This window comes from Pagrus major, chromosome 8, assembly GCF_040436345.1.
Source record: "Pagrus major chromosome 8, Pma_NU_1.0".
NCBI lineage: Eukaryota > Metazoa > Chordata > Actinopteri > Spariformes > Sparidae > Pagrus > Pagrus major.
In genome coordinates, this window is record NC_133222.1 from 31,847,908 (window position 1) to 31,864,912 (window position 17,005).

General features: G+C 39.7%; 1 protein-coding gene across 1 annotated transcript in view; it reads left to right on the plus strand.

Annotated features, from left to right (window-relative positions):
* Positions 1 to 431: 431 nt before the first annotated feature.
* Positions 432 to 17,005, plus strand: part of LOC141001279 (DNA topoisomerase I, mitochondrial) — a 31,496-nt gene continuing 14,922 nt past the window's right edge. Inside the window, exons 1-14 of the mRNA XM_073472301.1 lie at positions 432 to 581; positions 825 to 952; positions 2,212 to 2,266; positions 2,880 to 2,926; positions 5,878 to 5,997; positions 6,215 to 6,302; positions 6,429 to 6,556; positions 6,770 to 6,885; positions 8,229 to 8,350; positions 11,401 to 11,523; positions 11,649 to 11,836; positions 12,327 to 12,471; positions 14,709 to 14,852; positions 15,367 to 15,552. Coding sequence (XP_073328402.1) covers positions 840 to 952; positions 2,212 to 2,266; positions 2,880 to 2,926; positions 5,878 to 5,997; positions 6,215 to 6,302; positions 6,429 to 6,556; positions 6,770 to 6,885; positions 8,229 to 8,350; positions 11,401 to 11,523; positions 11,649 to 11,836; positions 12,327 to 12,471; positions 14,709 to 14,852; positions 15,367 to 15,552 — 1,575 coding nt within the window. The 5' untranslated portion in view covers positions 432 to 581; positions 825 to 839. The remainder of the gene's footprint in view (positions 582 to 824; positions 953 to 2,211; positions 2,267 to 2,879; positions 2,927 to 5,877; positions 5,998 to 6,214; positions 6,303 to 6,428; positions 6,557 to 6,769; positions 6,886 to 8,228; positions 8,351 to 11,400; positions 11,524 to 11,648; positions 11,837 to 12,326; positions 12,472 to 14,708; positions 14,853 to 15,366; positions 15,553 to 17,005) is intronic.

The following is a 17,005-nucleotide window of genomic DNA, read 5'->3' on the forward strand; positions in this document are numbered from 1 at the left end:
AAGGGTACAATACCAAAGTCCTTGCGACTTGCTCGCTTGATCCCTGTTAGGTGCAACTTTGCACCTCCCATGACTGTGACAACGTCTTACTCCATAATTTATCAGCTGTGCAATCTCATCTACTTCTGGACCCATCACACATATACATCTGTTCACTAAATCAAAAAAAAAAAGTGCATTGCAAGGCAAGACAAACTATGATACTGGTTATGCCACCCAATTACAAGATGTCTCATTCGTCCAAGTTACATGAAAAAATATAACCGATTGTGTAGAGTCTTTTAAAATGTGACATACAGTATTAATCACCACACGAATCCATGAAAATCAGTCACAAAACATCATGCTGTCAAAAAGAGGTCACAAAACAGACGGGTCGCTGAATGCGTTAAACCACCCAACCTGGCAACTCTCGGAACTTCTCAGCCAATCAGAATTGAGCTAGATTCGACGCCTGCTCAGCTCAATGCTAGCCAAAACCGGTGCCTCGCTGTGTCCACGAAGCCAATTTAACCGCCTAAAAAGTTTGCATTTTACACGAAATACAGTCTCACAACTGGTATTTGTCGACACTGCAAGTGGTGAGCGAGTCTTTGACACTGTAGATGTTCACAAGCCGACGAGAGATATGAGAGATATTTGCTTTCAACGTTAGCTAATTAACGTTAAAGTGACTTTTCTTTCCTGCTGGCGTTGGCTAAAGTTAGCTAGCTAATTGGCTAACATGAGAAAGCCAAAGCTTTCCTGTGCGGTTATCATTTGTGCCCCGTCAGCCCTGGTTTTTTACCTGCTTCCTATCATTTAATGTGCAATGTGCTCCACAGAGGCCAACGTGAGAGATGGGAAGAGAGAAGGACGCCAAAGGAGAAGCAAAAGCAAAGTACAAAGCGACGAAGCTGAAAAGGCTCAGTGACAATGAAAGCGCTGATGCCGGAGACGCGATCAAGAACAGGTGAGTCATCTGTGAGAGAGTAAAGATGGATAGAAAATAAATGATTTCCTGACAGGCACAATTTAGCTCGCACTTAATCATTATTCCATCAAGAACAAGTCAAGTGCCATTACCAGGCAAGTTACCTGTGTAACTCCCTGTCGCGATTGCCAAGTTAAAGCAGCTCCCTTAAAAGATATGCTCTGCATGTGACCTGACTGCAGCACATCTGTTCAGCATCAGCACAGGCCGCACATCAAAGCTGGTTTTTGCATGGATCCTGTAAATAGCACTGCCTTTCATGTCTTTGGAATGTGGAGACAAATTAAGTTGGATTAATAATTAATACTTGGTGATAAATCATATGAGAGTGAGAGCCATATGGCAGTGTGTGTGCTGCCACTGAAGGACCGACATAAAGCAGTGTTACTGAGAGAATGCTACGCTGGCTGAGCTGTCACGCAGGCCGGTGGCATTGAGTGCATGCATTAATTTCACTGAGTGCAGTGGGTACACCGTCTTCATCTGAATAAATTAATTAACCTTGATATCTGATGCGTTTATTACCATGCATATGTGAGCAGACAAATGAATGTGGAGTGATCTGTCATTGGCTTGTGTAATTGATGAGAACAGGGAGATGAATAGACACCTGTAAGCGGTACTGGCAGTAGAGCAGGCAGCTTTCTGTGACAGCTAGCCTCGTGTTATTTCATGGCACACTGACTGAATCACAGATTAAGGATCAACTTATCCTCATCAGCTTCAAGACTCATGGAACTAATTTTCCTGAGCTGTGAAAGGGCTTCCTGCATGAAATGTTGTACCGCCTCAGTCTGACGTTCAAAATTGTGAGTTGTGAATAAAAAAATGAACAGAGCTGGGCAATAATTGCAGAACAGTTTCATGTTACATCAAGCCCTGAAGGGTGAAAAGGTCATACAGAAAAGAAACATGTTCGGAGCTGTAAGGGGCTCCTCTGAGACATTGATTGTCTGATTGGTGGCATTTTCTAGCATTGTCTGACTAGAAAGGTACTTACCAGGCAAAGACATGAGTCTGACATGAGCTTAATATGCTCTCTCCTCAAGCTTGTACTTAAAAGTGCAGCTCAAACTGTCTCTTAGGGGCCTATTCAGTCATGAGTCAGTAAAACTGAAAGCAGCTTTCTCCTTTCAGTTTCTCTACAGTATTTCTCTAACTGCTCATGTGTCACAAATACCACATCTCTAACAAGCCTTTCTTTTCATCCCTGCCTGTCTCGACATCCTGATGTGCAGTGCGAAGTCAACTAAATCTGCAGAAAAAACTGACAATGGAAAGTCTCATAAGAAGGTAAATCATTTGTTTTCTTCTCTGTACAGCACAGGCTAAAATTTCACCTACTTAGTCTGACCCCAGTTTAGAACATCTCAATGGCAGTCCAGTGTCCTCCTGACCAGGGGAGGGATTGTGATGGTCATGTGAGTCCTTTCATAACGCTTGCCCTGTTTGGAATTAGCACGTCAAATACCAGGCTGAGAATTCCAGCTCCTATTACCCAGTGACTCCAGCTCTGGCTGTCATAACTACTGTATGTGCAACAGCATGTCCTGGTGGGTGTATTTACATGCATACTAATACCCAGACCAGTGGAAGTAATTATTTTAACCTGCCATCAAACAAAAAAACACTATTTTCCCACCCCAATAAATTTAAAAAATGGACCAACAATTTAGATGTTCACTGGACTGGCTTTGAACAAAGAGGATCACATAAAGGCTTGACATGAAATATGAAAAGCAACAGCTGTGTGCGTATATGTTCTCACCAGGAGTCCTAGAGGATATGACATGACCTTGCGTGCTTGTATGAATGTTTTTAGACTTCATGCATATGCTTGTTGGTGTAAACTTGAAGTTACGATGCATAGTGTCAAAAGCCTTCTGTATCTATGTCCTCCCCTCAGGTAAAGACATCTAAGACAGAGAGACAAGAGTCAGCCGGCAGTCCAAGGTAGGGATGGATTCATGATACGGGTAGACTGTATCTTATTAAACGCTGTGATAATAACATTGTAAAGCTACAATGGAGTGATTGTGGCAGAAATCTTATCTTCCTCGTCTTTTTTCTCTTCTCCACTCCTCCCTCCTGAGGTGATGGAAATGAAATTTGTGTTTTGATGATCAAGGGCCCTGGACAGAAGCCATTCCCATTTTATACAATGTGTTAAGCTGTCTCACAGAAAATTAATTTACTCTGCAGTAAAGACAAATATCTGTGCCTTGTCATGGAAGTAATAAATGAGAATGCATGGTTTGAGGAGTTAGATGCTCGGCAGGGTGTTGCTGGGACGGAAGACTTTGGCCGAAGGCCTGCTGCGTCAAATCTGTCTCACAGCAGTGTTTCTACAGAGCCGTTAATGGATTGTTTTCCAGACACAGACCCAATATGTCGAGTGGCATTTCAAAGGAGATGTCAGTTGGCAAAACTATTTAGCTAAATTCTGCCTTTTTAATGTTTTCTTTAAAGTTGTTTTTTCCTCCAGTAAGGCTCAGGTGGTAACTGAGCTAGTTGAGAGGGTTTCCTGCAGGGATTAAAGTTAAGGCTGCGTATCAGAGTTGGAGAAAAAACATAAGGCTATTAGAGCCACGGACTGTAAAAGTCAATGGACGCAGTGACCCACCCCCCTCTGTATAGCTTTTTATGGATTTTACTCAGTGGTGCAGTACACCCCCAAAAACAATGTTTCTACACACTGTCTTTTGTTTTTTTTATTCCACACAGAGCAGTTGAACTGAACAACTTTGCCACAGCACACTCTAATGTTTGCAAAGTAAACTAAAAAGAGAAAAAGGGTAGACATTTCGATAAAGGCTTCTCCTACTGTGTATGTGTAATCTCCACAATGGTAGAAGAAGCTCTTCATTGACATGAGTACAGCAGAAACTCTGCACATCTTCCATAGCAGGCTGAAAACTCACCTGTTCAAACTGTACCTTGGCCAATAAAGTATCTTAGCTGATGTACTTGCAAGATTCTTGTAACTCTTGGGTGGTATCCATGTGGCTGAGTAATTCAAAATAATTTGTGAATATAAAAAGAGCTTTGGGTCAAAAGTCGATTGCCTGCTGTTGAGGTTAAGAACACTGATGAATGTAATTGTGACACCTCCAGGCAGACAGCAGGGTTTCAGTCTTTTTCAATTAAATTTGCGTCATCTGTGATGGGTGATGAGGCACAAAGCCTTATGGGATGCAAGGAAACCTATTGGAGCACATTTCACATTTCATCCAGTCCACAAGGGCCCTCAAGCAGACTTTATGCAGACTTCCAGAGTCTGCTTGGACTACATACTTCACTGGAATTCACCTATTTAATTGGCCACAATTTACTGCAATACGGACGTGACATTGTAGAACTTACTATGAATGTATAAAACAGTTACTTCATTATAATGTTACTTGAATCTTGTAGGCAAGAAATAATATTCAGCCACATCATAACACAGAAATGTTTAGAAGTATAGACTGTAGAGGTAATGCATATTATTTTTGTAGTCTTTAGGGCTGTCTATCAGTGGCTATAATTGCCTTGCAGTCTCACGCAAACTTGATGTGATGACGATGAACACGATGAACACATAACGGTATGTACGACTGAAGCCCGCGAGAGCTCAGTCCACAAGTCCAGAGAGTGGAGATTTGGATACAGCCAAGTGTGGCTGTATTTGACCCATATCGCCCAAGTTCTCCAGTGAACAGTTGAAGGAAAAAAAGCACTCAATACATGCAACTGAAGCAGCTAAGTGGAATTCAGCCATTATTATTATTATTATTATTATTATTATTGTTATTTATACATACATTTCCTGCTGTGACCTTTACATTACAATTGCATTGAATTGTTTTTTAGTTTAAGAAGTGAGATTCTTACGGCTAGATGTTTGCCTTTGTTTTTTTGCATTTATTTATTTCTATTGAGGTCCAAAGTCTATTTTGTCTCGAGGTAAAGAAAAGTTCCCACATCATCATTGTTTTAAGCCTGAACTCGAGCATGTACAGCATTTGCAGCTGGACCAGCTGGAGTTAGAGACCTGACAAACTGAAAGAAGGCTCATTACTCTCAGTCAGAAGCCATCATACTGTAGAAGTGCAGAGAGAGTGCATTAGGCTCATATAATGTATACCAGGTCATTGTTAAAATAGCAGCTTTTAATTGGGATTCAGAAAGTCAGCTTGACAGCTATGTTCAACCGAGCTTTACATTTTGTTATGTAAAGGAAAAGAGAACACTGTTTTTTATTAGCCAAGTCACAACTAATGTGTTGATTTCTTAATTTGGGCTATTTCCCTACCCGCCACCAATTCCTCGCTCTGCAGGGAAATCCTAGCTTGCAATTGTGCAGTTATTTTTTTTATTTCTAATTGCTGTAATCATGTCATTATCATTACGGTTTTGATAATGTTGCTTGATTACCATAATTATATATGATTTCTTGTGGTCAGTGTGTCATCATTGAGGTTGTTTTTTTTCTCTCTATTCCACATGGAGGGTAATTTTGTCCTAACTCGGTAGCCAGCAGTGTGGCAGGCAGCACTGAAAAGTGCCATTAAGCTTTTATTCTGCCTTGTTATTATCAGCTTGTTGAGTGGAGGCTAATTCAAAACAGCATCTCAAGTCGGATTTTCTTAGTCAAAATAAAAAAACAAAAACAGAATACTTAATAAGCTCTGAGAAATTTGTTTTGAAAAATGTCCCTTACCCTTAAGTAGTTTAAAAGGTAATGCAATTTTGACTTTAAAGCTACAGCAGCAGTCTTTAGAAAAAATGAAAAGAATTGTAAGTGCATGAGACTACAAAGCAGACTTTTGATTGGAAAAGAAAAAAAAAACTATTAAAATGAGTTCATTCAACTTTATAATGTATAGGGACAATGACTGCCCTCTCTTCTTTTTGTGCTTTAGTGAGTCGGTGAAACAAGAGCCAATGGACGATGACTTTAGTGCAAAGAAGAAAGGGTTGAAAAGGAAAAGAATAAAGGATGAGCCCTTGGAGGGTCCTTCACATTCCACCACTACACCATCGTAAGTCTGACCAGGTGTGGAGCTGTGGACTGGCTGGAAATTAAATCAATTTTTACATGTAGGCTTATACATATTAATATTAGAGGTTCACAAAATGATTTTGGCATCTGCAACACATGCACTTATTTGTGTATATATATTTAAATTTTGTAGTTAATGAGCTTTCAGCCTTCAAAATTGTATATTAGTATTCTGTCTGTCTTGTGGTTAACTGCAGCTCAAAGAGAAAAAATAAGCGATATGGGCAGGAAGAAGAAAGTGACAGGGAAGCTGAGAAAAAGAAGTCAAAGAAGAAAACAGAAAAGGTAAACATCTGTCTTTCCCAGGTAATCTGTCTGTTAATAACGCTCGCAATATGTGAAGTTTGCTGCAAATGCAGTTCATGATGGGAGCATTTGAATTCACATCTTAAGTGTTTTTTCTTGGCACAGATGGTAAAGAAAGAGGAAGGAGAGCATCCCGTCTCAAAAAAACCTAAGAGGACAAAAGAGGAGATTGAGGAGGCAAGACAGTTGAAGATCAAAAAGAAGGAGGAGGAGGAGCAGAGTCGCTGGAGATGGTTGGGAAAATGCTGCTTTTTTCATCTTGCATTGTCCGGACCCACCTGCACCACACACACACACACACACGCATGCACGAACACACACACACACACACACGAACACACACACAATAAACACAAACTACATAGGGAAAGCGGAGAGCAGCAATTTAAACTTTCTCAAATACATTTACTGACCTTTATTTTACTCATCATCATGCTTTCTGTCAGGTGGGAGGAAGAGAAGTATGAAGATGGGGTGAAATGGAAGTTCCTCGAACATAATGGACCCTACTTCCCTCCTGACTACGAGCCTTTGCCAGACAACGTTCACTTCTACTATAATGGTTAGTTGAGCACTGATGCTGAATATGTCAAAGTAAATGAAACAGGACATAAAAGAAAAGAGAAGATGGAAAACGATAAAAAAACAACTTAAAAATAAAACAAGTTTGATTTAGGATCAAATATAGCGATTAAATTGGGGAGGTAGAATTACTAATAACCAAAATACAGTAAATAATCAAAAGTAGAAATACAGCACATAATACATAAAAACAACACATTGTAACATGAAGTTGACATATATGTGAATTTATAAAATATAAGTTACATCAAGTAAAAAAGTAAAACAAACATTCCACACATTAATTGAAATAGCACCTTAATGATATTAAAAAAATTAGTGGCATCCAGCAGTGAGGTTGCAGATTGCAACCAACAACATATCAATCCCCTAACCCGATGGCTGCTAAAAACACAAAAAAACTTGGAAGATCTTCGCCAGAGCCAGTGTTCAGTTTGTCCTTTCTGAGATACTGTAGAAACCTGGCAGTGCAAAATAGCGTACTCCACATACTGACTAGCCAGCTGTGTCATTGTGTGAAAGGAGCCAGAGGTCAAATGTCTTTTAGTCTTCCCGAATGTGTGCATATGTAACGACGATTGGGCCGGGGTGTAGTTGTGAAGAAGAGGAGTCATCTCCAGCAGGATAGTTGAGCATAAAAATGCATCAAAGCAACATCCGGCCTGTTTTAAGTTCAAGAAAAAGTCTGGACTGTTAAATTGCATTGCTTTCTCTTCACAGTCACAAGACCTCTGCCCTTTTGTATTAATTTGAAAATGTAATAAGATTATAACCACAAAATCAAAAGAAACTGTCTGGTTTGAATTTGGAAGGTCAAGCAAATTTGACTTTACATTATTCAAGCAATTTTTTAAACCAGCGGAGTGCTGCCTTAAACTTTAGAGGCCCAGTGGACAAGGCTGTGCATGGAATGAAGAGGTCTTGCCATTGTAGAAGCATACGCAAACACAAGACACGCACACACACACATTTGGATCTTCAGGACGCCAAAGGTGTATTGGGTCAAACACTGATTGATGACTGTAATCGTTTTTGCTTTGTTTAGCAGTCCAACGACAACAGAATCCCACAGGGAGTTGGTTTGATCTGTTAATTCCTCTGCTTGCATGTTCTTGTTTGTAGCTCAGTCTTAGTCGTGGGGCTGAATGTAGATCTTTGTCCTTGTCTCTGAGCAAAACCTCTATAAATTCATGAATTAGTCTGACTGGACTCTAGAGGAGCTGAGGCAGGTGTTATAGCATGTTGGGTTTTGATCTGAGCTTTCAAACGTGAGTCGTCGTTTGTTGGGTTAAAATCTCATGCTTGTGTTTTCTTTGTATGCAGGTAAGAAGGTGAAGCTGAGCCTTGCAGCTGAGGAGGTGGGGTTGTTCTTTGCTCAGATGTTGGACCATGAGTACAGCACCAAGAAAGTGTTCCGGGAGAACTTTTTTAAAGACTGGAGGAAGGTAAAGCAAGCTGACACCTGTAGTTCCCTTTAACCCTAGTACTGAACGCACTACAAGGAACTTCAGACTGGTAATGAAACAGATGCTTCTATGTGACCTACATAAGCAAATGAGATGCCGGAGTTCTGAGGATGAATTAAGGGGTCTCGCAGCCTGAGGAAAGAAACTGCTCTGTAGTCTGGTGGTACGGTACAGCATCAAGGTTACTTTGTTTCACCATCATCACATTACAGTTATTAATCTTAGCCCTCAGCAAGATATATTACATCATCGCCATCAATCCTGGAAAAAAAGTATTAAAAATATGTTGCCTCTTTCTTTTTCTCACTTTCAAAACAAACGAGCTTGCTGGATCAAAGTCTTTACCACAGGATGCGCTGGTGCTCATACTGCTGTGGTCCACAGGGGCCGTCACAATCAACAAAAATAAAAGCTCCGTGTAGCTGCTTTAGAATTGAAATCATCAGATGAAATGAGGTGAATTTGACGTTTACATGAAAACGCGCTCTTTAAAATTTCCAATCAAAGATATTCCCATGCCTGACATGATCTAACAGTTTTGTCAGATCTCTGAATGTGAACATATTCCTTAATGCAGCTAGTATGAATGATGACTTAGAGCTTTGTCAACTTTTGTTAATTTTCTATGTACATGAGTACTTTGTCTTAGTCAAAACTGTAATACAGAGGAATTATGCAGTGTCAGCTTGTCACAATGTCAGCTCCAGAAGCCTTCTCCTGATAACATCCAAAGTACAGTATTAGTTGTCTGTATTCCAGCTTTGTGTTTGAGTGTGTATGACTGCTACCTGCATGCTGGTGTCTATCACGGTGTCCTCTGTGTAGAGAAAACAGCGTGCCAAGCCCCATGGCGTATCATGCAGAATTAATTTTGCGCTGCTTAGTGCTCAATGCACTTGAAAATACGATTTGTGTGGAGGCATTGGTATGCTAATCCATACAAGTAGCTCCCCTGCATATGAACAAATCCAATTAAACTGTTTTATTATAGCCGGAAAAAAACTCTCCTCGCTCCACTGCCCTCAGTGCCCGCCCACTGTCGGGTGTCAGTCTTGCTTAGACACGCAGACTGACTGCGTGTCCATACTGTCAGAGTGACTCTGGAGAGAGTTGTGTGCTGATGTGGAGGTATGGAGGTAGATGAGATGCCAAAGCCATATATTTCCGCTTTTGAACCTTGACTACTCACCTGGACCAGAGCAATACTCTAAAAAAGCTTGATAGATAGAAGAGTCTTCCTTATATTATGATCTTTATTTTTATTAGATGTGCACTGATTGATTGGTCAGAGACCTGAATTAGACGGTTTTAAGGCGTGACAGGTGACCAGCCAATCAGTGTCAGATATATCTGATTCTGTTCCTGTCAAATAAACACATATGCCACCCGCCCCTTCAAACTGGACTGCCAGCTTGAACTAAGAGACAGAAACAAAATATTGTGTGTTATTTACCTAATTCATGTGCACTCAGTAATTCAGCTCAGTGTGAGAGTCTTTACTGCTTTGTGCTGTCATTTACAGCCGTGCTCTCTAACACCTTTCTCCTCTCCTATGCTGCCTGTCTGTGTTTCACTACGGGAGTGGAGTCCACACAGACTCGGAGTGGGGCAGAAACCAGGACGATACTTGAGTTGGATTGACAAGGATTGTTGATGTATATTTCCCAGAGCTCGAAGTGATGTCTTCACATCAGTCTAAAACTCAAAAAGTCGTCATTTACTGTCACAAATCACAAAGTAAAGCAGCAAATCCTTATATTTAAGAAGCTTGCAAATGATTGAAAAATGAGTGAAACATTTCATCGATTATCAAAGTAGTTAGAACATTTTTTTTCTTTTAATTGTCTAATCAATGAATGGACTTATCATTGCAGCTATATTCACTGGCCTGTTTCTGATGAGCACTGCTGTAAAGATGAGTTTATCTCATTAAAAGGGCTGACCTTTAAGAATAGATATCCAAAAAGGAATTTTTTGTCCATACAGGCAGATAATCCCCAAAATGTTGACCTGTAGTCTTGTAGCAATTACTTTCTCGCCCGATAGCAGTAGACCATATTAAAAGTGACTTGGGTCATGATGACATTTTAACACCGGAGACCTCTGAGATGAACCATAAAGCCTCCACTGAATTGCTCTGCAGTGCTGCCCTGTTGGTGACCTCTTTGATGGGGTAACACCTTGTAACTTCTGAAAGTTGACAATTACAGTTGAAACTATGCTGCTCCACTGCTGCCTTCAGTGTACCGCTGTGTTAAGACTCTCTAGCCTGCTCAGCAGTTGCCCTCTGAAGCAGAAATGGTCTATACTCTGGCCTTTCATAATGAACCACTTAATTCTTTTTCTGTCTGCTCTGCCTCCATAAAGATGAGTAGTGAAAGGAAAGGTCATTCATCTGCTTTGACCACGTTCGTCTAATAAGGTTTTTATGATGCATTATTGTTGTAGTGCCTTATTAAATGCTCCCAGTAAATTGAATGACGCAGCATTGTGTGAAGATCCGCTTTCTCCCTTCAGTTCAACTTTTCTCTTGGCACATAAAAGTGTTTGGATGTGCAAACCTCCTGTGATAAATAATGAGGCTTTGAGTTAAAAATGCATTGAAACTTCTAATACTTTATAACTTTAAATAAAAAAAATAAAAAAGAAGTTATTATTGCCGTCACTGAAGCAATTTAGTTTTTCTGGCATTCCAGGATGGTTGGGCTGCAACTAAAAATTATAAAAGAAATATATATATTTGATTAATTACAACCCGGTCCAGGATAAGCAGCTGAGAATGGATAATTGATTGTTAAGTCTATAAAATGTCAGTTTCCCAGAGGGATTCTTCTCTTTTTCTCTTTTTACTGCTTGATTAATGACTGAAAAAATGTATTGATTATCCAAATTGTTGATTAATTGTTTAATAGACTCATTATTTTATAACCATACTATACGTATATGGCAGCTTTTATGCAGCTATAACTTTAGACGCAAGAAGGGATCACACTTCAGTGTTGAACACTTTGTGTTTGTACTCTGTTTAGGAAATGACCCATGAAGAGAGGTTACTGATTCAAGATCTTGAAAAATGTGACTTTGGAGAGATTCATGCTATGCATAAAGCCAAGGTGGAGGCCAGGAAAAACATGACCAAAGAGGAGAAACTGGTAAGGTTCACATTTTCTTTCCCCTTTGTTGTTTTCATTACTCACGCTACTCCTTTCTGTTATTGTCTAAAGGTCAGTGTGGATGATTTAGTTTGTAGATGGAATAGTGTTTATTTTTCCTTTAGGTTGTGAAAGAGGCCAACCAGAAGATCGTGGAGGAGTACGGCTATTGTCTGCTGGACCACCACAAAGAGCGCATTGGCAACTTTAAGATTGAACCTCCAGGGCTGTTCCGGGGTAGAGGCGAGCATCCCAAACAGGGTATGCTGAAGAAAAGGATCCAACCAGAGGATGTCATCATCAACTGCAGCAAGTGAGCTTGGGGCAAAGAGATCAAACTGCATACAAAGTTGTGTCATCGAGCAGTGACGCATAAGTAAAGGCTGGTCTGATGTAACAATCACCCTAGCTGCTAAAAACCCAGTTGTCACACTCTTGGTGTGACCTTCTCGCTGGATGCACAGCAGAGAAGTCCTCAATGCAGAAAGGGTCAAAAAGCCTTAAATCATTTCATTTTTTTTTTGTTGTTATAATGCACAATACTATGTTTGCTAGTTTGACAAAGCGTATCCATATTGACAGACAAGTATTGGTAATACAATGCTATAGATATTGTGGTGTTCAGATTCTGACAAAGGAAAGGGTTTTCCTCAGGTACCCTGAAAAATATAGTGTATTAAAGCAGAACATCAAATCAAGCTTGAGCTTCTATAGAAGGATTTAGCTTACACTCAAATGCTATTGCTGCACACACACAGATACACACACATGCATTCATTCTTGGTCTCACTCTTCATTGACAGAGAGGGTCGTATCCCTGTACCGCCTGCTGGTCACCACTGGAAGGAGGTTAGACACGACAACACTGTGACATGGCTGGCCAGCTGGACCGAGAACATCCAGGGCTCCATTAAATACATCATGCTCAATGCCAACTCAAAACTTAAGGTACAGGTCAAAAAATGCTCCTACATATGTCACACTGGCACATACATCATAACCAGTTTAATGCTAAATGATGACTTTTTTAATTTACCTAGTTGTTTTATTTTTAGTGTTTTGTCTGAGTTCAAGGACAGGCAGACACCATCTGTTAAATTGATATAACTTTGCATCACTCATTTTTGAGTCGACACTTTACCTTTTAAGGTTGAGTCTTCAGTTAATAATAAGATTTAGCCAACACTGATACAGTACAAGCACCTGAACGTACCACCATAGCAGCCTCTCTACTTCACTGCTTGCGACAAAAATATAAAGCCTGATTTACGGTATGGCCCTCTACAGCTTTGGTGAGTGTAACTTGACAGAAATTATTTTTTTTAGTTTTTTTTTTACAAAAAATGCCCACAGGCTGATTATAATGAATGAAAATCTTAATTTCACAGCCTGATTCCATTCATTTATCAAGCATATTTTCAATTTGTGTTCCAGACAGGTTCACGGTGCTGCAAAGGGGCTAATCCAGTGTTTTGTGCAGGAAAACAGGCTACTATCTATTTTTCCTGCAGCTAATATTCAAAACGTGTGCCAACAGCTGGCTTTTACAGTCAAAGACACACATTGAACAACAAAGTGCCTCGCATCATTACCAACAATAATGAATATAAATGCAAATATATATAGAATTGCAAGTGACGCACACCTCATATCACAGGGCTTTCTTTAGCTTTGTCCTGATGGTAACAACTCATATTCACCATAGGGTGTGATGCATCATTTTGCCTTAGAGTTTGTAACGTGTTCAAATGTAACTTTTAACAAAAGATTTAAAAGATTTTAGTCAGTTTACAGGTCTTTGGGAGTACAACTGCATATGTGTAAATAGTTTTCTAGAGCTTTTTTGTAGGAGCTGCACTAAGTTATAAACTTGTCGTTAATATCTGCCTGTTGGCGAATCATAATTGCCAGACTGCTTTTTGCTACACAGAATTTCCAAGACTATATTTAAAACTGAATAATGCTAAAACAGCCTGCTTAACAGGCAACTGAGTATAAATGGATATATTTTTGTTAAATAAAAACAGATGGCACTAAAATGTAATCAGCCAAAATGTGTAGTTCAGTTTTTTTTTTTTTTGACGAGACTGAGAGGCAACAGGATGCACAAATCCTTATACACAATTACAAAAAAAAATCACAAGAGGCTTAAACAACTTGTGGTTACTGAATGCTGCTAATCTAAAAAAACAGTTTAACTTGAAAATAAACTTTAGACTTTTAAAGTCTGATGTAGAAACAACAGTTTAAACCCTATTAACACTGGTGTCAAACAAACATGTTCTTTTCTTTGAATCATCATCTTACTTACTTACACATTCAGAAGTTGTCATCCTGTAGGCAGCCTTGTAGGCCCTAATATTGTTGTCTTTGGACTAAAACTATTATTCTGATATTAGATCTGCATTGTATAACTACAGGCAACTAGCATGCATCCTTGTTTAAAGAATTCTAATGCTTTTCTAAAATATTGAAATTCCATAATGGTTTTTGAGAGTAAATGGAAACCCGTGTCAGTGAGGTGTGTTAAAGAAGATGCATGTGTGATGACTCCTTTATTCTTTCCCCTTCTTTCACCCTCCTCCATTTGCTCACTCTTCCTCCTTCTTCTTTTCATCCTTCATGTGTAAAGGTTAAGTTATTCCACTGTTTGCTTCTATGAAAGTGTGTGTGTGTGTGTGTGTGTGTGTGTGTGTGTGTGTGTGTGTGTGTGTGTGTGTGTGTGTGTGTGTGTGTGTGTGTGTGTGTGTGTGTGTGTGTGTGTGTGTGTGTGTGTGTGTGTGTGTGTGTGTGTGTGTGTGTGTGCGCGTGCGTGCTCATTGATGCTGGGTTTAATCTTGTCACGGTTGCAATATGCAAACAGCAGGCGAAAATAATTTTGTTATTAAAGTTGTGTCTTTATATTGGTTTTCTACTGTGTTATGTATATAACAGCCTGCATGCATGCTATCATTACCATGCTGTATAATGTTTTGTTTTGAGGCTTTTCAAGGAAAAGTATTTCTTGTTGTTTTGTTTCATGTTTTCTCCTCCATCCTCTCTATACTGTTTCCCCAATGTTATCTCTCCTTCTCACTGTCTCTTTGCTCACCTTCCTGCTTAAAGAAAGGAACATTGAGCAGGAAGAGCTCAGAGTTCCTTTCTTTGTCTACATCCCTCTTCACGTTTTTGTCCTATGAATGCAGGGAGAGAAGGACTGGGAGAAATATGAGGTTGCTCGGAAACTGAAGACGTGTGTGGACCACATCCGTAACCAGTACATGCAGGATCTGAAATCTAAACAGATGGGAACACGGCAAAGAGCTGTGGCCCTCTACTTCATAGACAAGGTCTGTTTGGAGCCACTGCTTGAAGGAAAACACTAAAATAAAGATGCAGCAATTAGGAAACCCACTTTTACTTGTTTACACACCAGTACTATAAATACACTGCTGTCAGTTTCACAGATTGTCCTTAGTGATTAGTGAACATATTGGAAATCAATGCAATGTGCCTTGATTGCTTTTTGTCACATAGATGAATGCAAGATGTTTTGCAAGGAGAAAAATGGATTGAATGTAGCCATTTTCTTCCAGTGACCCAAAGCTAATTATCTCATTCTGCATTGAGTGAAATGATAGATCGAGTGCATGATTGCTTTTGGCTCATGCCAAAGACTATTTCAAAATCGAAATCAGTTTTGTTTACTCTGTAGTTTTCCCTATTCTTACTTTATTGTCGTCTGTGTAATAGTCATCTGACTGGCACATATTTGCTCTGATTGGGAGGAATGGTGGGAAAGTGCTGGGAGAATACGTGCAGATTTTGATGTGTAATTTTGTGTCTTCTGACCCCACAAAAAAGCTGGCACTGAGGGCTGGTAATGAGAAGGAGGAGGGAGAGACGGCAGACACGGTTGGCTGCTGCTCACTACGCGTCGAGCACATTACCCTCCACGAGCTACTGGACGGCAGTGAGTGTGTGGTGGAGTTCGACTTCCTGGGTAAAGACTCCATTCGCTACTACAACAAGGTCCCCGTCATCAGGAAGGTAAAGGAGCCATAAAACACTTCCTGAAACACACATTCATTCCTGCTTTCATGCATTTGTGTGGACTTGGAATGATGATAGTTAAAACAAGGCAAATCTGTTCATTCTCAGTTGAAGAACTCAGCAAAGAATGAACCTTGGCTAGACTGTTTATTGCAATACGTAAATCAGTGTATTTCATTATAATAATCTAGGTTTTGCCCTTTGGGTTTTGGCAGAAGCCCCTGCAGAGAAGGTCACTTGCATACATATCAACATGCACAGAGCCTGAGGCAGGGAGGGAACTGAGAAATGTCCTCGGGGCAAAGTTGTAGATTGGATTCCTGTGGCTGTGCTGGTTTAATTTGTCTGTCTGTAGGAGCTGTTGAAGTGCCCCTTCAATCTGCTTCTCTTAGATTATGTGTTCATGTAGGTGAATTCTTCTTCTAAGATTCAGAGCAGTTTGAATACACTCCACAAGTGGTATGTAGTAGTAGGGCTGCACAATATGGTAAAAATAATCATGCTGTGATTGTTTTGACAGATATTACAATTGTAATATGGTTCAAGATTAGTGGGAATGATTATTTTAGCAGCACAATTTTCTGTTCCACTGAAAAAAAGGTCATGATGATGTTTGTTTGAGTTTGTACCAAACAAACATGGATTCTTACATCTAGAAAACAAGATTTGTTGGCAAGGGCATCTCTGCAGCTCTACAGTACTTCATTATAAAGCTGTTTTGTGGCATATTGTACCTTAATCAGAGAATTGCAGCTCCTACAATTTAGACATTCCACTTACCATAATGCAATTTTGATAATACTTTGATTCATTTTTCATCCCTACTTGGTCATACTATGGAAATCCCAATTTGTTTGCCTTGTATAAGACGTTCAGTATGTAGCAGGTAGTGTTTATGCCACAACTGCTGCAGTTTGTCAAATCTTAGAATTGAGTAAAGTTATTTTCTTTGATCTTATGTTTCTTTGTTTGATAGTGTTATGTAGATTTGATTTTTTTTCATTGATAGTCTCATGACAGCAGTATATAAACAACTGGTCCTTAAAAACAGGAGTTACTGAAGTTTTAGCAGGCTATTATTACCTTCAAAGGAATTCATTAGAGTGGAACACACAAGGATTAGACAGCCTCGTGATTTGAAAAAAGATGCCATGCACTTTCAAACACAAGCCAAACACACCAGAGCACTTTAGTTTAATTTAGTCCATGTCCTCAGGTATTTACCGTTAAAGGTGTATTCCAACCATTTAGCATTGCCGTTCCATAAAGATGAGGAACTTGCAAGAGAAAAAAAAAGGTTAGTTAATTGAAGCAGCAGAGGCAGAGATAACCTAAATTTCAGTCCCTGTTTTGGGTCAAGCTCCAAAAACACTGGATCCTACATTTCCCATTATACAACGCTGTAGCGTCTTTCATTAGACCTGCCCTCCCTTTCAGTTCCAAGTCCAGT